General features: G+C 47.1%; 1 protein-coding gene across 1 annotated transcript in view; it reads right to left on the bottom strand.

Annotated features, from left to right (window-relative positions):
• CSMD2 (CUB and Sushi multiple domains 2) overlaps nucleotides 1–22,118 on the bottom strand; it is a 239,718-nt gene that overhangs the window by 69,328 nt on the left and 148,272 nt on the right. Inside the window, exons 17-27 of the mRNA XM_034069226.1 lie at nucleotides 21,369–21,556; nucleotides 20,798–20,986; nucleotides 20,472–20,588; nucleotides 15,684–15,899; nucleotides 13,654–13,842; nucleotides 10,973–11,142; nucleotides 9,409–9,565; nucleotides 8,835–9,026; nucleotides 7,423–7,549; nucleotides 3,852–4,054; nucleotides 1,808–1,999 (exon numbers count right to left, since the gene is read on the bottom strand). Coding sequence (XP_033925117.1) covers nucleotides 1,808–1,999; nucleotides 3,852–4,054; nucleotides 7,423–7,549; nucleotides 8,835–9,026; nucleotides 9,409–9,565; nucleotides 10,973–11,142; nucleotides 13,654–13,842; nucleotides 15,684–15,899; nucleotides 20,472–20,588; nucleotides 20,798–20,986; nucleotides 21,369–21,556 — 1,940 coding nt within the window. The remainder of the gene's footprint in view (nucleotides 1–1,807; nucleotides 2,000–3,851; nucleotides 4,055–7,422; nucleotides 7,550–8,834; nucleotides 9,027–9,408; nucleotides 9,566–10,972; nucleotides 11,143–13,653; nucleotides 13,843–15,683; nucleotides 15,900–20,471; nucleotides 20,589–20,797; nucleotides 20,987–21,368; nucleotides 21,557–22,118) is intronic.

Raw genomic sequence — 22,118 nt, 5'->3', positions numbered from 1 at the left:
GATCCTCCATGAAGGAGCAAGCTTGTGTCACCCTGCCCAGGGTAGGGGGTTGGAACCGGATGAGCTTTAAGATGCCTTTCAACCCAAACCACTCTGTGATTCTAGATCCTGTGGGCTTTTACATGGCCCTGCAAATACACAAGGACCTCTAGGTATCAGTGGGGGTTGTTCTATAAGGACCACAGCAGAGATTCAACTGCAGACCCTTCTGCAAGGCCCAACAGCAGCATCCTCAGCCAAGCTCAGCTGCAGGCTCCTGCAGGCCCTGACAACAATTACCCTCTCAAACAGAGAAGGAAATCACAGCATGGACAGCAAAGACTTCAGCTGAAGGTCACGTGCAAATAACCTGGCAGAGCAGCAGGGCCCTATTCTGTGTCCATTTACCTTAATCCTTTAGGGCACATTCCTCTTCCAGCTTGCAAAGCCAGGGGAAATCCAGAAGCAACTAAAATATACAGACTATTCTTGACAAGCCTATGGGAGATGACTCTGAAACACCCTCTCATTTCTTTGAAAATCCCACCCATAGTCTCCAAAGGATGCAAACTAAAACCGGGTCCAAGCTGCAGCTGTTTGCAGCTGGGTCAGGACAGACTTCAAACACCCCAAACCTCTGGGGGTTGTTTCCGTGGAGGTTCCAGTTCAGCCCACACTGCTCAGGGACTGCAGAAGTTGTACAATAAAGATGTGAAAAAGCAAAATAGAAATGTAAAACCCCAGGCCCAAATTAAACCCTGTTTTCCAATTCAGCTCTAACCAGGCTGCCTGTTAGGCACTTGTTATAAAACTGGTGTTATCTGGCCACTAATTATTCCTCCAAATCCTTTGCCTCTGAATGGAAGAAAGAGCAAGACACTGACTGCAGCTTCTTCAAAGAGATGATGACTCCTAAAACAAGATAGTTCAAAAGGAGCCAACACAACATCTCCAAGTCAAACTGGAGCCGACCCATGGGAATGCATCTCACACCAAGATTAAAGCACTGGCTCTGAGGGCTCAGCTTCTGCTGTGAAAGAAAACCCAACAAGAGAATGACGAGATGGGCATGACATGCAGCAGTATGATTTAGTTACAGCTCCAGGAAGACTAAAAGGACTGTCTCTATCAGGCTGAAAGGGTGCCACACTAGATCATCAAGACAGTCATTCAGAAACCAAGTCGTCCTGCAGGGAGCATAAATCCTGTGCATGCTGTACAAGTTTCCTAGCTGGCATTAAATCAGATGTTAGAAACGGAATGAATTCATTTTATTGCTTGAGATAACAGTGCATAAACAGGAATGAAGGTTACAGGTAAGTAATTTGTGGTTAGCATTTAATTGGCCAGCAAATTTGATGTTTATTGCTCCTATGTGCTTGTCATGACTATTTTTATATGTTCTGGACATACTAAAAAGAATCACTTTTATGAGCTCCTTTTATTACTTTATGAGCTCAAAGAAAATGTCAGATAGTTCTTTCTCCTGACAGAATTTGCTGTCTCCTCATGCAGAAATTATTCACCCGTGACCCAATCCTCTCCACCAACCTGAGTTTTAAAGAAGCCTTTAATTTTGACTTGTCAGATTAAATATCATCACTTACATTGCAGTATATCCTATGAGCTTCCAGCATGAACTGGATTCTCATTGTCTCAGATGCTCTGGGGATAAACCTAAAGAGCAGTTCTAGGAGGCAGCTACCTGAGACACACACCCCTTGTCACACACCTTCAAAGCAGGTGGGATTCACCCCTTTAGATACAGAAGTCTTGCAACAAAACAGAGCAGGGAAGGCAGTGCAGTGGAGGCTGGATGTGTTCATACCTGTGCAGGATGGAGGGTCTGGTTGCCAGAAAAACCTGTTCTCAATCTGCACACAAGTGATTTTGGCCTCCCCTTGCAGAGCGTATCCTGGATTACACTGGAAGATGATGGAGTCACCTGCCTCTTTGCTGTCACCACTCCGGCTCCCGTTCTGGGGGATTCCTGGGTCATTGCAGGAAGTGGCAGTGGAAACTGAAAGCATTAGAAAATACGTATTTAATATAGATAGATCTATATTTAATCCAAGCTTACAGCACCAGCTGTACTTGGACACTGTCCTTAAACACACATCAAACCAATGACTTCATTCTCCATCCCTCCTCTTCAGTATCCCTTAAAGTTGCCACACACAAGAACTGGCTTTTCCTTTGCACTGAGCATCTGCCACTCCAGCTGGTGAAGGCTCCGGGGACCTGCGAGTTCAAGTACACTACACAGAGTGCAAGTCTGATGCATAATTGTGCACATGGATGTTTGCTTCATGAGTCCAGACATCCGCTGATCTTACACGGCAGTTTTATAGAGCCGTGTGTCAGACACACGCTGCAAACCAAACCAACCCCTGGCACTTCCCTGGTGGGGCAGAGCTATTTGGCCTGTGGTCCTGTGAAGCATCAAGCCTGACCTTTCAGAAACACACGTGTTTCCTTCCCAGTCCTTCAGCTGGGGATGAGATGAGCCCCTCAGCTCCTCCTCAGTGCAGCGCAGGCAGCAGAGCATCACTACTGACTGAGCTCAGGGTCTGTCAACACCACAACTACTTAATGGTACGGAAAGGCCTGGAGTAATAGGAGATTTGCAAGCTTATATAGATCATTAGAGTTCACAAGATCCAAACCTGCGTACTTTTGAGCTTAGGTCTGACTACTTAGTCACACCTTGTGAACAAAGGCTTTGAGCAGGAGCATTTAAAAAAGACCAGCTCTGTAGTGGGCAGTGGAGCAGAGCTTATTTCCTGCTAAGTTGAGGAGAGTCTGTTACACCCAGGCAGTTTAGAGAAAGCTCTTCTCAAAAGAGCCAGCGGAAATCCCCCTCTCTCTTTCTGTGCAGCTCAAGATAAGCAAGTGAGCAGCACAGGCCAGTTCTTCCTAGCAGGAGACACAAGCCTGGCAAAGAAAGAGGACAGCAGAGCTGTGCTGGGTGACACAAAGACTTGCCTTGGTCATCCCAGATGGTCTTGTACCCAGCACAAACCCTTCCCTAGGAGCTGGCCTGCTCTCCCAGCCATGCAAGGCACCCTGAGCAGAGAGCTATGGGCAGAAGTCTGGGAGAGACAAGATGAGCTCTGATGCTTGGATATGTCTGTGTCCCAGGAAGGTCGTATCACCATTCACTCAACAGCATCCCTGTTTATCCCATCACGAACACAGACACCTGGCTATCGGTCATGCCTGCAGCCTGGAAACCCCTGTGTCAGTGCTGGAATACATTAACCTAATAGAACTGAAATTTATGTGTGTACAAGGCCAGATCTTAGCTAACAGCAGCCAGGACTCAGGCACTGACAGACTGCAGTTGCACTACACATAGTGCTGCTGTGAGCAATGACATCCCTATGGCCAACAGAGCTTTTTGTGGTCTGCATCTCCAGGGATCCAATTTGAGGGTTTGTAAATAGACTTGGTTTTCAGAGCCCACTGACCAACTGCTCTCAGAATGCCTGGGGAAGCTGCCTGCATCCTGGTGTCTTTAAGGGACCTATGGGAATGTGATGGAAAGTATCTGTAATTCCTTCTTGTGTATTCCATAATGTACTGCTCCACATCTTGCTGCCAAGTTCACCACTGTGAAGGTGACTGTAGCAGAGGGAGCACAGAATTCACCTGCACTGCAAGGACAGAACAGCAAAGTTTCTCAATTTGCACAGACTGCAACCAAATCTGATAGAGCACAAATGGCTGGAAGTCCTAGAACACAGCACAACTGCTGCTCCTACAGTGCTCAATACAACATCATCATCATCAGTACTTTGCAGACGGACATGAAATCACTTTATCCACAAAGCTGGGCTTGGACAACGCTGAGGAAACAATCTAAAGCCTACCTGAAAACTGAACAGCAAAGCCCTGCTTGCTTGTGAAGAAGTCAGTGTTGAACTGAAGGATGACCGAGTTGAAAGTGCTGTGGACATCACTGGGTAAGCTGGACCCGCTGATCTCCTTCAGGAGGATGCCATTCTCCACTGGACCATCCCAGATCCTCAGCACATCGTGGAACTCCTCGGTGTGGAAAACCATGAAATGGAGCCTGTGTGGCAAAATGAACTGGAAGTCAGACCACAAAGAGCTCTGCCTTTATTCCCGAAAGGATAAGAAAAGTGGTCGATACCAACCTAAGGTAGCCTGACCCACAAGGAATGTGTTCTCTCCTGTTATCTGAACTCAGCTTGAAAGCCCTCCAGCAAGCTTCATCCCCCTATAAGCCCCAAGATCTCTTAGTCACATCCATAAAAACCCCAACTCAGTCATGGATACTAATGTTTCCTGAAAAGTGTTTCTGTCCTACAAACCCTGAGGAATGAGGTACAGGTCCAAATGCCCATCGTGGGCAGTTAGCCTGAATGTCACAGCTGGTTTTACACTGAAGGTGCTCATTGCAATAAGCAGCTGTCACACAGACAAAAGGCTCAGCCAAGGACACATAGGAAAGCTCCAGGAGAGAGGTACAGGGGTTGTGAAGGAGAGGATGGGGTTTGTCTGTAGTTCCACTGAATTCTGTAACAGATGAACACAGAAGTATGGAGAAACTTATTCTAAAAAGAGATTATAGCAGAAAATGTGCTGGGCTCCCTTCACAACTTATATACGTTCATCCCATTGTCCCTGTGCTGCACACAGCAACAGCCCTGGCTGTCCTTTAGCACGTTTTTGTGTCCTGCAAAGAACCAGTTATTGGCAAGAGCCAGCATTTACTGATAAAATGCATTGATTTTTGTTACCTGCACTCACAGCAAAGACTTTGCTCCTGGCACCAAGATAATCTTATTTATTGGGGGGGGGGGGGGGGGGGGATAAAAGAGAGAAGGAAACAACCAACACCACTCTTCATTATAACAGCATCATGCTGGAAAATAAACCCTTATGAGGGTGTTAACTGCCCTGGAGGTGCCCAGAAAGGGGCAGAACAGGATGTTCAGAAGGGTGCATACAGGTGGGTACAAGTCCTGAGCAATAGACCGCAGCACCTCCAAGGATGGGGACATGTGTCACAAAGTTCTGAACAGTGCAGAACTGTATCTAGATCGGCTGACACTGAGATTCCTGCTATGCAATAAGCCCCCAGTGCCACTTCCAACTGGGAGTTCTCTGCTCTCAGCTGTGCAAGCAGCACTCTAAGGCAAGTTTCACTCATTTCCCAGCGTTCCCTCCTACTCTTCCTTCCCATTTCTCTCCTGAGTCCCACGGATAAGTCATTTCAGGTGTAATTTTAGGTGTGTGTGCACGTGTCTGTTTGCACATGCACAGGATTAATCCTCTCTCAGAGTGCAACCCTTTGAACTTTCAAAGGCAATAATGAGCAGACTAATTTTTCCATCTTTCCTTCCCTCGTTCTGTGCAGATACAGCTTTATTCAGAAAGCTATGGTGATTAATTTTAATGGAAGTTATAAATGAGAGCTTTATACAATTGTATCATGCGTGAAGAGGATTATTTTTCCAATGGATTACCATAAAAATGAAGCTGCTGAAAATGTGCACTCTCAACTACCCAGAGATCATCTGTTCTGTTTGAGCTGCCAAATAAAGGTGTAGAAGAAGGCAGTGCTCATCTCTGATGGCCAGAAGGGACACAAAGGTGTACTACTGTACCACTGCCTGGCACCAGTGCAGTTCAGCCCTGGCCCCTTCCAAGCCTCTGGCTCATCCTGCAAACACAAGCTTCTCATTTGAGTACTCTCATAGATGCAGACAGGAACTGTGTGTTAGTGAATGCACTTGCTGAAGCAGTCACCTATGCATCTAGGGGAGCAGGAAGAGGGGGTGTCTGCTGTCCATGTTGTCCTATGAAAATCTTTGCATTCTTCAGAATCTTTACCAGAAAACAAAAGAGGAGAGTTCAACTGGAAGTTGCCTGTGTAGGAATTAAGCTGCTCTGATGATGCTCTTTGTCCCGTGTTCACAGCAGAAACCATCCATTATTGAACCACACTGAAGAGCAGAGCTAATGGAGGACATTTCTCCATTAACTAACATGAGAATACCGGACCAAACCTATCTCCAGCATAAACTCATCATCTAAAAGCACCCTAGAGCTCAACATAATTAACAGCCTCCGCTGAAGAGATGATGAGTGCTGATGTAGCAAGAAGGCTACAGTGGAGATAAAAGGGCACTGACAGTGAAGGAGTGCAGAGCTGGAACAGCAACAGGTCTCAGGTCAGCAGAGAAACAGGCTGACACACCAGCTAACAAGCACTAGAAATTATGATGGAAGATTATGGGAGAAGAGCATTACTGCTGAACTTATAATCTACATTCTCCCTCTCAGGTCCCATCACTTAGCAGATACTTCACTTGCCAATATACTTCAGTTTTCTGTCGAAGATGGCTTTAGCTGGACTGGAGTATGTGGGTACACACAGAGCACTACTGAAATGGCTTGGCAGGGCTCAAGCAAACTTCAGCATGGGAACAGTGGCTAAGCAGCAGCAGGGATCACAGATGAAGTATCACTGAGCAGGAAACTGCCCGGATTCTGCTGGTGACTGCACTAACTTTATGAGCCAAATGTTCTCAGCACCATGCTTACCTAAGTGCCAAATTCACAGAGCTTAGGAACAGATTACGCTTCAAACTGCTATTTTCCAACTGGAAAGCGGCAATAGGACAATAAAACAAGTGAGAGGAGGAGGAGGAGAAAAGAGTCGTTGGTCTCTGTACAGACCAGATGTTAGAAACCAACCTGAGTGTTTCCTTTGGGAAGAGAATTACATTGTATGGGCTCTATTTATTATTAAAGCAATAAAAAGATGTAATTAGAAGATGAAGGGTAAGTGCTGTGGTCTCAGTTTTCCAGCTGGCCACTCACCTCTGGGGGCCCTCACACCTGACTCTTCACTCTCACAACTGTAACGTGACAGAGCTCATCCCGTTCAGTGCTGGAGGTGAATCAAACCCAGAGCTGCCTCTATCCCTTCCTGGGATGTGATATTCCAGGAAACTTTATACACACGTTATCATTTTAGGATTCTGGCCCTTGGACACATATTAAACATGGTTGGGAAATTCAACATCAATCTGGTGGAAAAGATTTGTTTCTGAATACATCACATTGAGGGAAGGGGTTTACACTGTACATGCACATAAAAGCTCTTGGATTTTGTTTTAGTACAGAAAGACTACAGGCAGCAATAGCACATCACCTGGTGTCACCACTCATGGCACAACAGCTGTTACAGGCACACTCCAAACAGGGCTAAAATGCTGAAGAGAAAGAAGCAATGCTACCTCTGTCCAACCTGGCAAGGAGATAAACCAGCACTTGCTCCCTCGTTTGGGATTATCAAGGTGACAGAACATTCTCTCTACTTGCCTTGTATGATTATTGATCTGTTTCTGGAAAAATGAGTTGTACATGGGAAGAAAACCAAGCTACAATAACCCTGTCCCAACTCACCCTATTGTGCAACCAGCTTCTGCCTCGATTGTCCAAATACAGTTCAGATTATGATCGTAGGGTGTTGGGTAGCCAGGAGACAGTATCCGCCCTGACGACTCTCCTTTAATAGTTCCCCCACACTCAGCTGAAAGAAACATATGGGTTAGTGAGAAGATTCATGACACTTTACAGTTCTCACTTGGCAACAAAGCAGATCTCATCCTACAAATACAACAGGGAGTATTTCTTGCCATTTAAAGAGATTCTTAAAGCCTACAAAACAAAGATAAAGAGAGTCATTTAATTCAGCTGCACTTCTGTGCACGTTCCCAACACGAGACACGCTGTCAAAGCTCCCCTCCACCTATCTTTGTAGCGAGTAAAGGCAGAGCCTGCCAGCATCCTGCTTTCCCTGATTCACACGTGTGGGGTGAAAGAGCTCAATTCTTCTGCTTGTAGCTGCAAAACATCTGAGCAATTCATCAGTGTGACAAAACCAACATGTGTGTGTCTGCTGAGTGAACCTGGGGATCTTGAATACATCTTCATAACGTAGCCATTCAAATGCTGTACGTTTCCATGTGCTCAGATGTGACTATTCACATGTAATGTGCGTACAGAAAATAGAGTGAAAGTTAAGATTATGCATAAATCACAGAAATTTGTCTTTCTACCTTAATAATCAAGGCTAAAATTCAGCAGAGAGTTCCTGCATAAAGAATGGTCCTAACTCATGGGGGTGCCAGTGTCTGAGCACATCAATCACAGCCATGAAAGCAGCCTCCTGCTTGTTGAGATCTCTCAGAGGACTAAGTCTGTAGGAACTTCTCCATGTCCTGGATACACCAGCTAATTATGAAGTTGTCAAGCAGCAATCAACAGCAATTCATTCAGATAGGAAAAACTTGGAATTTTCCAAGCAAGAAGGGGTTCTTCTGGAGAGCTACAGGTAAAGGGGCCTCAGGACTTAGCTAAGAAAAGACAGAGGGAATTAAAAGGTCTCAGAATCTGGGATCAGATGTCCTGTAGCTCTCAAATAAACACGACTCTGAATTGTCAAAAGCCTGGACACACGTTGGTGTCTGCCATTATCAGCAAGTGCCACCCTGTTTAACACATTCAAGTGAGAAGACAAGGACTGGAAAAGCAGCAGTCTCCTTGCAGGGAAGCAAGGAACCTTGTCAAATGTGTGCTTGGAGCACAGTGTTCCATGTTCAGGCTGCTTGTTTCAGAGATCATAGCATCACTGCTCTCAGCCTGAAGGTGCCTTACATAGCACCCTTATCCCAGTCTTTATTAATGCAGAGGGGTGGAACCTATATCAGAGTTAAGGTCATATGTATTACCAAAGGAGGAAGAAAGGGTGCTCAGCATGATGCCCACAAGGCAGTACTTGTAAGAGGATGTTTTCAAAGCAGGAGCTGTCTCACCTACACAGGTTGGCAGGGGTTGATCCCAAGCTCTCCGCTCCCCAGTCAGGCAGACCAGCACCCTGCTGCCTCGCAGGGTGTAGCCAGGGTCACAGCTGAAGGATACTGAGCTGCCAGCAAAGTGTCCCTCATCATGTACCTTGTAACCGAACTGTGGGATGCCAGGGTCTTCACATTTAATGAGTTCAAAACCTGGAGTGGGAGAAACAGCATCCGTTTTAATCTGATATTTAACAGTCAGGAGATATTAACACAGATCAGACCATAATTTTCCTCTCAAAATCATTTGCTGAAGAGAAAAAAACACCATATTGAACATCAATATTTTTTAATTACTATTTGAATGAGATCCCACAAATCTGGTATCTCAGCTTGGATCCAGTTTCTGCATCACCACCGCCTCATTCACAACTGAAAAGGCTTGCTGACATTATCGTCTCTCCCACTCCAACTCCACTTGAGACTACAAGATCCTTCTGGAAAGGACTTTCCCCTGGTCATGCAACTGCAGCACAGAAATACAACACTATACATCAGCCTCCCAGCTCACAAGCATAAGGGTCTTAGGACTTACTGGAGAACTGCAGCTCAAAGCCTTTACTCGTGTTCTCAGCATTGGTGATGAACTCGAGCCACATGCTGCTGGAAGTGCTGTTGATGCTGGTGCTGAGCATTTCGGAGCGGCTGAAGGAGCCCAGCAGGCGAGCAGAGCTATTGCTGCCATCGTAGACCTGGCAGGGACGAGAAACAGAGTCTGGCAAACATCTTTCATTTGCTACTTCAGGGACTAAATCATCCCTGAGTGCAAATGGGAACAGGTCATTTGAAGGCAGGGAAATGATCCCAGCTAGTGATGAGAGTGGTGTCACTCAGCTGAGGAGCAGGATTCACGTGCTGGAGGATCCACATCCTTCTCTTTCCACCTGAGTTTACACTGCAGCCAGGGCTGTGTTTTCTGAACCAAGCTCTTCCCAAAGCACAGCTACTGGGAAAACCATTTTCTCCCTACAGTGACTCATAGATGTGCCTTGACCCTGCTATTATTTAAGAAAACACATTTTTTATCCCTTTCTTTTAGATAGCATGATTCTCTATGAGGATAAAGAGCAACTTCTCCCTAGTGGAGATTGATAGCTCCTTTCCTCAGGAGCAGATGAGGAGTTGATGACAAACCTGTTGAGAGAACATCATTTCCTCCACAACGAGTATGTTCTCTGCATTAGCTGGAAATCTCTCTCTCCTTCCAGTCATTTGTGAGCTGAAAATATGTGGATTACACCCATCTTGCAGTGCAGAAGTATGGCACTTAAATAAGGACAGAGGCGTTCTCTGGGAAGATGGCTTAGCACAGCAGCACACATCTTGTAATATTAATGATTGCTACAAAAACCATTTCTTTGTGGTTAACAAACAGCCTGGATTTGTCTCCTCCGATACAGAGCCCTGAAACTTGTAAATGCAGATGAATCTGAGTGTGGGAATGCTGAAGAGCTTGCCTGGAATTCTGCATTTAAATCAACCCTTTTTTGGGGACAAATCAGCCTTGATTCTTAAAAACACAAAAATAATGCTAAGCACCTCACACCTCCCCATGTGGTAACAGCTCCTCTGTACAACTATGCAGACAAGAGCTGAAGTTGAGCTACAAACTAAACTGGCATTCCAACAAATGTGTAGGTCTCAGGGAAGACTCCACGGCAGAAGGTGCAGTGAGACAGCAAAGACATCTGCATTTTTAATGACATAGGGTTTGTTCATGTGTCCATCTGCAGACTGAAGCCCCACGTAAGCAGCTAGGCTGAAGTGCACAGGACACTCACTACTGCTTCAGCACCAGAGACTGCTGTGAGCTGAAGTTCAGAGGTGCTAATTCCCTAAACTCACACAGTATGGTTATAAGCACAAGCTAATGCACAGCAGTGACACCCTGCTTTGTGTCCTTGGGCTGCAAGACACTGTTCCACACCTTTTGTTTCTCCTCTAACCTTAGAGAGGATGCACACAGGCTGTTTGAGGCCACCTGCGCTGCCTGAGGTCCAATTGGCTCCATGGCACCTTGCTGCTGTGTTCAAACCTGCTGTGCCCATCACAGGATGATGCAGCAAGCTGTGCTTCACTGCCTCAGACACAAGAATTACCTTGAGGACATCTCCTGCCTCCAGTTCAAAAGTCCTGGCTTTCAGCTGGATCCCCTTTCCTGGCTGGGTCTGGATGGAGTAGATGCACTCATGGTTGTTGTTATAGTTTAGTGGATAGTTGGGGGACAGCAGAACACCTTGGGTTCCAGTTACAGATGAACCACATTCAGCTATATAAAGACAAAAAAAACACATTTTAATTATCCCATTGTATTCCAGCCATATAGCACATGCAGGTGATTCCTCCATCAGCCACAGATGCTCTCTCCTTCCTATACCCATCTGCTACCACATCCACGGGCTTTATTTCCAAGTGCAGACAGTAAATGAAACAGTGCTTAACAGCATTTCCATCATTGTTAAACCTCAGGTGCCTTATGAGAGAGATTAATGCCCTCTCCTTATGCAGACAGGGAAACTGAGTCACAGGAAGCTGATGTGCTCAAATGTTTCTAGAAAGAAGGAAATAAGGAAGGCAAGAGTCCTCTCCCTGTTGTTATTCATTCACCAAGATCTGCTGTCTGTCCCTGTTCCATCACATTCTTCTAAGTAAAACTTCTCTCCTCCTTCACCAGATCTGCTTCCTCTTCTACTCTATGTAGTGTGAACAGCATTTGATTTTAAGCCAAATTTGAAGTTGGAAGATTTGTGAGACTCTGAACTTGGCAGAAGGAGCCTTTTTAGAGAAGGAAGGGAACGGCAGCTTTGGAGGTTCAGCCTGTCTTGGGATGTCAGCAGATCACAGTTCAATGCTTCCAGAAAACAGCAACAACCCATCCCTCAGCTTTGCATTTTATGTGTTTTAATGGCAAGCTTTTAGGACCACACTCTCTCCCTCACAAGACCATGCCACTGTGAGTGTAAGAGGACTGCTATGGGCACGTCCTCGCTCCATGAAGCAGTGAGCAGGCATTCAAGCAGCAGCACTGCCGCTGCCAGTGACAGTGCTGAGCTCATGGTGCAGTGTGAGGATGAGCTCCTACCTGCTGCTATCCCAGGGAGGAAGCAGCAGTCTGCAATGCTTCCATACAGCTTGAGGGCTTGCTTGCACAATGGCATCCAAAGGACGTTCTCCTGCTGCAGCAGTGCTGCCTGGTCCCAGTGCCCGACCGCAGCCAGTTCACTCTGTGCATCCATAATCCCTCAACATCTGTAAACCTGCCCTGCAACCACTTTCACTACTCCCTGATTAGCTCCCACATGAGCAAACCACAAACCATTGTTTTCTTGGCCTATTTACCCTGAAAGATTTCCAGCTGTAAAACACCAGCTTCCTGCTCCTTTGAGTCCTGTTTTGCATGCACGGCTGGGGAGAACCACTCCAACTTGCCCTGGAAACAGCTTTTCTGATTAGCAAGCTCTGCCTCGTCTCCATGAGCCCTTCACAGCATACCAAGTTGGTGGAGCTGAGGGAAACCACCACTGTGCAGCTTCCTGCATGGACTCTGCCACCTCAGCTGCTCCTCCAATAACACACTGGAGTTAAGGATTACGTAGGGGTTAAGTACGGAAGCAGCAGATACACCAAGAGAAGCTACTTTGGAACCAACTTTCTCCTCCTCTCTTGCCGTGTATGAAAAGCAGGACATTCATTCTGGCACAGGGATGATGCTGGAGACCTCACCGCTTGGGATCTGAGGAAGCAGTAGGTGGGGAGCATCCCTATCCTGGAGAGAAGGGTCAGCCAAAGGAACAAGCTACCCTTATTCTTTACAGATCCATTTCTAGAACAGGAATTGAATACATCGAGTCTGGTCTGTCTGGCAGAAACAAAGCTCCTGTGGTCTTAATGGGTACACCTCCAGTACCATTATATATCCAGGGTGAGTACACAGACCTAAGTGTGCAGCAGGGACACTGTGGCCAAAGCTGTCACTCTGCCACCAGAGCTCTGTGTGAACCACAACTGAATTTGACCCACTATTATACAATCAACATACTAACTCAAACCACCTGCAGGAGGGGACTGGGGGATGAAGCCAGTGTGTCCACTTAATGATGATGTCTGAGGGTCAGATTTAAAGCTTTGTTAGGATTCTTTCTGATGTCTATTCCCCTGATTAGCTTTCTCTGCAACCTGATTATCATTCATGCCCTGAAGAGGCTGCTTGTCACAGCAGGATGATGCAGCCCTGTGACCTACACATTATGCAGTGCTGGGAAATGAATCCAGACAGAGAAAGCAGAGCAGCTCTTGCTGGAATGTTCTATTTGCAATGGCCCTCAAAGGTCATTACCACAGATCAGGAAAACCTAGCCAGCAGGCTTTGCCAGAGTGTAACCAGGTAAGAGATCTGGTCTGCCTCATTGGAGTGAATCCCTCATGGCTCTGGGCAGCAGCAGAGCACTCAGCAGCTTCCTGCTTACTGAATTGCACAAGAAAAAAGCCTGGTCACAATTCATCAGTAATCACTGGGGTGCAGAGGCATCAGGTGTCTGCTGAGGAGTGACCCAACCTGCTGTGTGCTTGGTGGCCTCCAGCCCAAGAGAGAACCACAGCCTTTCTGCCTGTCCTTGCCATCCCCACACACACCTGCAGGGCTGAAGCCTCATTCCAGTTCCCTCTCCCCCACCTCTGCCCCCACCACCCTGGGAGCTGTGGGATGCCTCCATCCCTGCCCACCGAAACCAGCCAGCACAGTGTAACCAACCAAGCAAAATGAAAGCACATGACCACCTACCAACACACCTTGGCAGAGGCGAACTCCACACACGCCGTCTCCCCCCGAGGCAGGTGATGCGGGATGCTCCCTCCAGCCGGTACCCAGGGAAGCAGGAGAAGGTGAGGACATCCCCCACTCCGAACTGCAGCCCCTTCCGGATGCTGTAGGCAGGGACCTCCGGCTCATCACAGGGCTCCAAGTCGTATTCTACAGGGATAAAGGACATTCATGGAATGGCAGGTGACACGTTCGATGGAAACCTCCTTGAGGGTTGATTCCTGAGAAACAACAGACCTGCACAGTGCAAGAATTCACACATATACCTGAAGGAAGCTAAAACATAACTGATTCCCAGTTTCATTTTCCAAAATAGAAGTCTCCAAATGCATACAGTTACACAGACATACAGTATACATTATGTGTATAGTATTTACAGTACATACACCTAGAGGCAATCTTTTTAAAGGCAAAAAGCCTTTTCTGTGCATCAAAATGAAAGTCAATTGGAAACTTTCTGACTAGTTTCCACGGAATATGGAAAATATATACTAGTATATACTAACATATATACCAGCTTCCATGCAAATCCCTAACTTGAACTAAAGCATTGGAAGCCAGTTCTCAATGCAGCAAGTTTGATCTGCATCTATGGCAACAGAGCTCTGTCTGTCAAAGGCAGTGAGCATCTCAGCACTGAGCTCCACAACAAAATTGGCCATTTCTCTTTCACACCAGCACTCTGAATCTGCAGCTGGTGCCCTCCAGATTAAAAGGGATGCTGAGATACAGGGAAGAACAGCCCCAGTGCAAAAAGCTTCTGTCCATTAAGTGATTGCTTTACAGAGCAGCTCGTTGGGGCACTCAAGCAGTGCAGGTTTCTGCAGTGTGTGCACAGGTAAACACTTCAGCAGTCGTTCGCTGGACTTTGGGTTAAAGGACCCCTTGTGTGCTTCAAGCAGAGATTACCTGCATGAAGCAGTTATTTACTGGTGTGATGGTCTGTTCTGCATAGGCAAAAGTGCCTTTCTCTGAGCCTCTCTCCAAGAGCACCATGCACACGCTGCTCCTCATTGCCAGCTTCTGAGGATACAGAACTTCACGTGGAGAAAGCAGTGTTTTGTGTGCTCGGTCACAGGCAGCATCAGCAGTGGCTTGGTTCAGTAAGCACAGGGCTGAATGGGCTTACTGGAGGCTCTCGGGGCAGAGGTCGCATCTTCAACAGCCCAGCAGGGAGAGGAGGCTTGTGAAGCCAGCAGAGCCCTGCCTCCCTCAATGCCCTGCCCTGTGCACCAAGACGTCTGCTCTCATCTGCCATTACAGCAGGTGAGTTAGAGCCCAGCAAGAGAAAACACTGCTCCCAGTTCCCCAGCAATGCCAATGGGCTCATGGAAACCTGGCCCAGGCTGCAGGACACACGTGTGACATCTAGGACAGGCTGAAGGCAGTGGCAGAGCCTGGGTCAGTGGATGAGCTCCAAGTGGAGCAGTGAACCAAGGGGAAAAAGAGAGACCAGACGGGCAATGGGAGTGACCAGCTCTGCCTTGCTCCTTATCCAAGAAGTCCAGATTGCTCAGCACTGCCTTCCAAAAGATCCCATCTGTCCCAGCTTCCCATGTTAGAAATGCTGTACTTACTGCAACCATTTTCCTCTGATAAACAGGGAAGGAAAGCATCAGGAGGGAAGAGGGACAGCACACCCCAAGGAAACATGAGCTGACACTCAGTCCCTAACAGAGCAGAGAAGATGAGCGGGTGAGGAGGGAGAAAGCAACAATGATGTCTGTAGTGGGCTTTAATTCCCATGGTTCAACCCAGTCATCTCCTGGGGCTCAAGGCAAAACTGCTACATTTGGTGACATGGAGACTGCAAGGAGACTACTTTTTGGGTCATACTGTGGCTTCATACTAGGATAGTTTACTGGGGTACCAAGAGGAGTGACCGCCAGTGACCCGAATCCCGTGTAACCGCATCAACAAAGAAACACTCCCAAGGTTTGCAGAAGAGTGGGAAGGGAAACAACGGAGTCTTTGCCCACCCCTGTCCTTACCTGAGAAGGTGATGTTGAAACCCTCATAGGACATGGAGAAGTCTGAGATGAAGCGGATCTGAGCAGAGAAGTTCCCAAAGAGCCCTGCACTGAAGGGGGCAGGGAGCCGAGAGCCCGTGAGCTGCTTCAGGGGCTGAGCAAAGCTGGTGTTTTCAGTGATCAGGAGGTAGTCGTGGCCGTTCTCCAAGTGAAAGGTATGGAAGGTGAAGAACACACCTGCAAGGGAGGAGAAGGAGAGATGTGGTTGGGTGGCACCCCTCTGTCCCAGAGCCAAAGCCCCTCTCCTCTCCCTGAGAGGACACCAGTAGCAATTCCCTGTTTCCCAGTAGCAGCAGCCCAATCAAGAAGGAAAACCACACTGAAAATCATGGATGTGTTTGTGTTAGAAAGGAAATAGATGAGAAAAGGAAAATGAGAATCTGAGAAGCAAAGAGAATCCTACACTTCTGTGCCCATTATACTGGCAGGAATAAACCCCACAACACACCCAGCAGACAAACAATGGGTAACTATTTTGTTTCTTCTTCCAAATTCCATTTCAGCTTTTTGAAACATTCTGGTGAGAAGACTGTGACCTTCTGCATTTGCAAATGAACAAGGAAGGAGTAATGGATGACTTAAAGCATCCTTCACACCTACAGACACAAACAGCAAGTACTTGAGGCCTGTGCAGAGGCCTCCAGCTAGGTGATCTTTCATGCTGGAATTCAAATGCCATTAGAAACACTTATTCTCTGGAAAATAAATCCCATCTTTGGAAAACAAAAATGGCAGCAGCAGCTTTCAGAGAGCAGAGCAAGGCAGGATCTTGTATCAAAACCCCTGTCACATCAACCGTCACACACAGTTAACAAGCTAAAGCAATGCCTAGCAATAAAAAAGCCTCTTTGCATTTATATGGCTTCTTTCATCCAAGGATCTTAGCACACTGAGCACCACGGGGCAGGCTCTGAGCCCATGCTCAGGCTGAATGGGGCTTTGCTCTCCTCACACCACCACAACCCAACAGGGCATCTGCAGGGTTGTGCAAGCCCAAGAGCTGTGATCTGGTCTCCATCAGTCACAGCCAGAGCCCTTCCTCCTCACACACATCAGCAGTGCCCAGTGGCATGACCAAGTTATCCCAGTGATTAACAACATGGAGCCTGCCAGGCTGCTGAGACCCAAGGGCTGTCCCGCTCTGCATCCCATCCCTGCCAAAGTACAGCATCAGCTGCCTCCCAGGGCAGCACTGGAAACCTGTACATAAGGATCAGAGGAATAATCACTTCCTTGCTCCCCACTAACCTCTGGAGATCAGGATGTGACCAACCTAGAGACTGATTAAAGCTCTGGAGCGTGAGATCTAATACTCACCCCAACAGGTTTTTGTCAGCATCAAATTGTAACTCTGAATATTCCATTTATCCCTATGCCTGATCTCTTTTTGAAGGTTTACTGATCACATGCAAGCAGTTTCCTTCCAAGAAATGAAGGTCAGAGGGGCTGGTAACCAATACAAAGCCTTTCCCACAGAAATCACTGGATTGGGAAGGAGCAGAGCACACAGAGCATCTCAACAGACTTCTTTTCTCTTCATCTTTATCCCTGCACAGCAGCTCATTGCACTCTGCTCATCTCCAGTGTCCAGGGAAAAGTATTTGTGTGGCTCACTACTTAGTGATGACTGAAAGGGGTCTTGACTTTGACAATTCCTTCATTATATCCAGGTAAATATTATACAGACCCTGGCAAAGACGTTTTAGTTCCATTGTTCCCCACAAGACTCCATAAAGGTAGGAAACGTGGAATGGTTTCCAAATGTTTGTTATTCACACCAGCAGTGCAGTCAATCAAAAACAGTACAACCTGTTTTGGCCTGAAAACCTGGGTGAGATGCAGGGAATACAAAATGCTTCCAGTTTTCCCTGCTCATCAACTGACAGCAAGTTTATACCTTTGGTTTTACAAACCCCAACCTAAGGAACAGGAATCGCTCCACCAAAATCAACACACCAATGGAGGAACACAAGTGTAATTCAGTCCCCAGGACCCTGATTCCAGGTCTTTTAGAACAACTCCACTCACAGGGCACGAGGCCTCTTCAGCAGCAGAGCCAGTTAAAGGCTGTGTAGCTGTAGCCATAAGGGCTAATTATAAACTCATTTAAAAGGATTTGTGACTCTGATTAAACCTTTGCCCTGGTCTGAAATTTACTGTGGCACAAAACGTCTCTGCAAGCGCAGGCTTGGGTTTGGTTTCTCTCCCCCCATCCCTCCCCTTTTCTGTAACACAAAACAGCAAAACAAATTATAGGGAAAATAAATCACTTTGAAGTTTTCAGATTAAAACTAATAGTCTCTCTTTAAATGCTTAAATACCTTTAAAATTAAGCTGCTTTTAAACTCAATTTGTACAGCTCTTGAGCCCATAAAGTAAATCAGTGTCTGCAGTCATATAAAAATAACTATTACAACAACAGCTTGTTTAAATTAGGGGACTCGTGCGCAGGCCATGTGTGAGATGTTCATAAAGATCTGGGAGTGAATAACTTGAGTCCAGGTTTTATGGTGCAGTTCATCCCTGCTCAGCCACTGGCTCAGCAGGGAACAGTTGGCTGGACTGGGAAGCACAGGCTCTGAGCTCTGTTCTGGTCTGGGGGAACTGAAAGCCTTCCCATGCCTACGGCAGCAGCAATGCTGCAAGCCCAAGTGGTGTGGCATGAGCAACATGGGTGGGTGTGCAAACTAGAGCAAGAGAAATCAGGTACAATGGCAAACGCTTCAGTAAATGGAACACCAAATGTCCCCAGTGATCACGATGAGCCCCGTGGTCTCCAAGAACAGGGACCGGAAGGTAAAGCACAGAGAGAAGGCTCTGCACTGATGATGCAGATAACTGGGAATGATGCTCAGCTCCACCTTTTGTTGAAGCCTGCTCTGTTCTCCAAGGACTGAATTAATTCCATTTCAATGGTGCTGGCTCAGGATCACACTGTTCTACTGCTCTTTACTGAGGAATGAGAAGGAACGTTGCAGGAATGCAGAAGAGAGCTGGGAGAAGCTTGTTGCAATGCATTACACAGCAGTTAACACAGTGACAGCTGGGAAAGGAGCTCATTAAGGAATGCAGGATATTGTTGCAAGAGAAGGGATGTGTATGTGTACACATGCTCTCACCAACACAGCCCAGCAGCTAAACACATTTCAACATCTCCCACCAAACAGTGGAGAAAAGGGCATCCTTGGTTTTCATCTCCTTTCATTGCACTGGGAATAAGCACGAGGTTTTCCTAACACAAAGTCAGCTTCATGCCAGCTTATTATAACTGTACAGCATCCTCTAACCCACCTCTCCTCTCACCCTAACCTCTAACTGGATTTGGAGATCTCCTGTGTCCAAGCAGGGTGATCCTGCCAGGGGGTGCAGCACTGCCCTGCAGAAGGGATCCCATCCTGTGCTGCAGTTCATTTCCAGTGAGAACAGGAAGGATACCAGCAGTGGCTAAGGAGAGGGATGAAAATACCAAACCAAACACAGTATGAACATGCTCCTTTCATTAAAGAGATTCTTCTATTCCAAACACTCAGTGCCTTCTCAGAATCTTATCCTCCCCTTTCCAGCACCACCTTGTAAGTAACGAGCAGTTGAAACTCTTGAAACCCCTCTACATTTTCAACCAGTTGGATTCACAGAGCACCTCATGGTCTGATCTTCCAGTATTCATTACCCGCAGCTAAGGCCAGAATTCCTAGAACAAGCTACCAGGCTTCCATCTGCTAAAGCCTGGACCAGCTCTTCAGAGAGCTCAACATCAGCTTCCCCCAGTGTGACAAACATGGTCCAGTTGAAGATGGTGAGATCCAGACATCAATTCTCTGGATCATGCAGAACTGCATCACACTAAGGAATGGGTGTTTCCTGTACTACTGAAATGGCCACAGCAGGATCTTTTACAGGACAGGGGACAAAAAGCTCCTAGATTTATGCAGACGTATCCCTGCTGATACCCCTGAAATAACCCATACCCCTAAAATACTCTGCATTTTATCAAGCCTTGCTAAGCCTGGTCAGGAGATTTTCTTTTGCTGTTGTCATAAAAGCACACAGGCCATCAGACCTGCACTCTCATACAAAAGAGTGTCAGTTTGCTGTGTTATGCTTAGCTTAGCTACAGGATAATGCAGTGCCTCATCAGAGAGCTGAATCTGAGGCAGAGTGGATTAATGAGGAGTGGTGGATTGCTGCTACTCAACAGAATACTTTTCACAGCATGTGATAGTTCCCTTAATGCACTGTGCTGTTCATTGACAAGTTTATTTGCTGTAATACAAATGGTATTTGCAAAATTGGCTCATGATAGCTCCCGTCGTGCTGATATCCGGTACAACGAGACAGTGGCATAAGAGCCATAAAGCTCCATAAAGGGTTTATACCCTTTGTGCTTAGCCTAGGCAGATGCTGGCTGGATCAGGAGAAATTACCCCCTGCCCTTGGACATAAAACTTGCTCTCTAATCCTCACTGATCATTTTCTTGACATTTTCCTGCAAGATAAAAGACTGGCCTGAGCTGCCCAGGAGATTGGACTCAATAGATCAGCACTTTGCCTCTATGCTGGCAACGCTCCTCACTAGTGGAGAATTGAGAGCTGCAGAACTAGGACAGAGCTGGAGACATAGAGCACGTCCCATGATGATACCCACCATTACTGAGACAAACTCCTGGTTTACACAGGGAGCACTTGTCTCTCACCGACCACCATCCTTCAGCCCGACTCTAAAACCACTCCAAGCTCAAGGGTCCTCACCTTTTCCATGGGATGTTTCTATTGTCCACGTGCAGTTCAAGTTATTTGGATAGAAGTCAGGGAAGCCTGGGGACAGGATGGTACCACTGGAACCACGAATGTAACCTCCACAAAGAGCTGCAGGAAAACACAATAATGCCAGAATTAAGTAATTCCAACTCCATCATCAGCTGGAAGAATCTCAGTTCTTGTGAATGGCAAAACAAAGCCCACCCCATCAAAATCACACACAGGCCAGAGGTCAAACGCCACTGTGAGCTGTACAGCTGCTGCTTAGCTTCTGCAGATGAAGTGGTTGCCACCTCCTGCATGATGTTGCTCCTCACCCTCACAGCTGGGCAGTGGCCGGCTCCACTGGAAGTTGGGCTCACACTCCAGGGCTTCGCTGTCGCTCAGGGTATAGCCGGAATCGCAGCTGAACGTCACCAGTGCTCCCACGTAGAAATCATTGCCGTGGCGCTGGCCATTGACTGGGATCCCTGGATCCAAGCAATGGTCCGACTGGAGCTTCACAGCTGCGGCAAACAAACCCACTCGTGTCAGAGCACCCAGGGCTGCAGAGCTGCAAGGTGCTCTGATTGAACTGGGGGAAGTTCAACTCCTCCTATGAGCTCAGTCCTACTGATTAGCCCCAAAGGAGAAGGATGAAATGGATGGAGGAACCCAAAGCTGCCTCCCAAAATCAGTAATATTCTGTGGATGCTAAAATAAACAGGAAAACTCTAAGCAAGTAAGTCAGAAAGCAGAACTGCTCCTTCCCTTGTAGCAGCTTCACACTCTCCAGTCACTGGAGCAGTGCTAACTGCCTGGCAAAGGGGAAAAGCGAGTCCCACAGGTTCTGACTGAGAGCACTGTGCTGCTGGTGAACATGCAATTACATGGGTAACTTCCACTTACTTTCATATCGGATCTGAAAGCCTATATCAGAGTGGCTTTTGTCAGTGGTGAAGAGGAGGTAGAGGTAGTTGCTGGTGCTGATGAGGAACTGGGGCACCTGAGTCCCATCATAGACACCTATCAATGGAGAAGAATAGGACCGGCCATCTCGCACTTCCAGGGTGTCGTAATTCACTTCTGTCTTAAACCTGAAAGGGACACAGGAACAGCTCTGTGAAAACCCAGAATCACTCACTTCACTGTAGTTCTGAATGTGCCCCAGTGACTGGAAGGCAGGATGTGCCATGGGGTGAAACATGGCTCTGTTTCCATGGCCTGACCTTCAGCTGAGGGAGCATCTTACCGAGAACATGCCATTCCCCTCCTACCCATTTCAGCTTCTGATCCTTTGCCTGCTTCATGTGCTGACACCAAACAGCCTTTGCAGCAACAAATGTCTTCTGCTAAATGCACTATCACCTCCCAGGCACAGAGAGCCAGGCTCAAGAAAGCCCAGCCCTCCTCAAACATGAAATCCAGGGCAAGTCAAGAGACTCAGCACGCAGGATCCTCACTGCTGATGCATGCTGAACACGTGGGAGCTCAGCCTCCACAACCATGTCCTATGCATGTCTGAAATAGCACTGCCAATGAGCAGGAGTTAGTCAAAACAAGAAGGGAAAAACCCCATCATTTCTTTAGGAATGAGGTCAATCCTAACCTCTTGTCAGGAGTTAATTCACAAAAGGAAGGAGAGAAAGAGAGACTGTG

This window comes from Melopsittacus undulatus, chromosome 14 (assembly GCF_012275295.1).
Source record: "Melopsittacus undulatus isolate bMelUnd1 chromosome 14, bMelUnd1.mat.Z, whole genome shotgun sequence".
In the NCBI taxonomy this organism is placed as follows: domain Eukaryota; kingdom Metazoa; phylum Chordata; class Aves; order Psittaciformes; family Psittaculidae; genus Melopsittacus; species Melopsittacus undulatus.
This window is presented reverse-complemented; position numbering and strand designations above follow the sequence as displayed.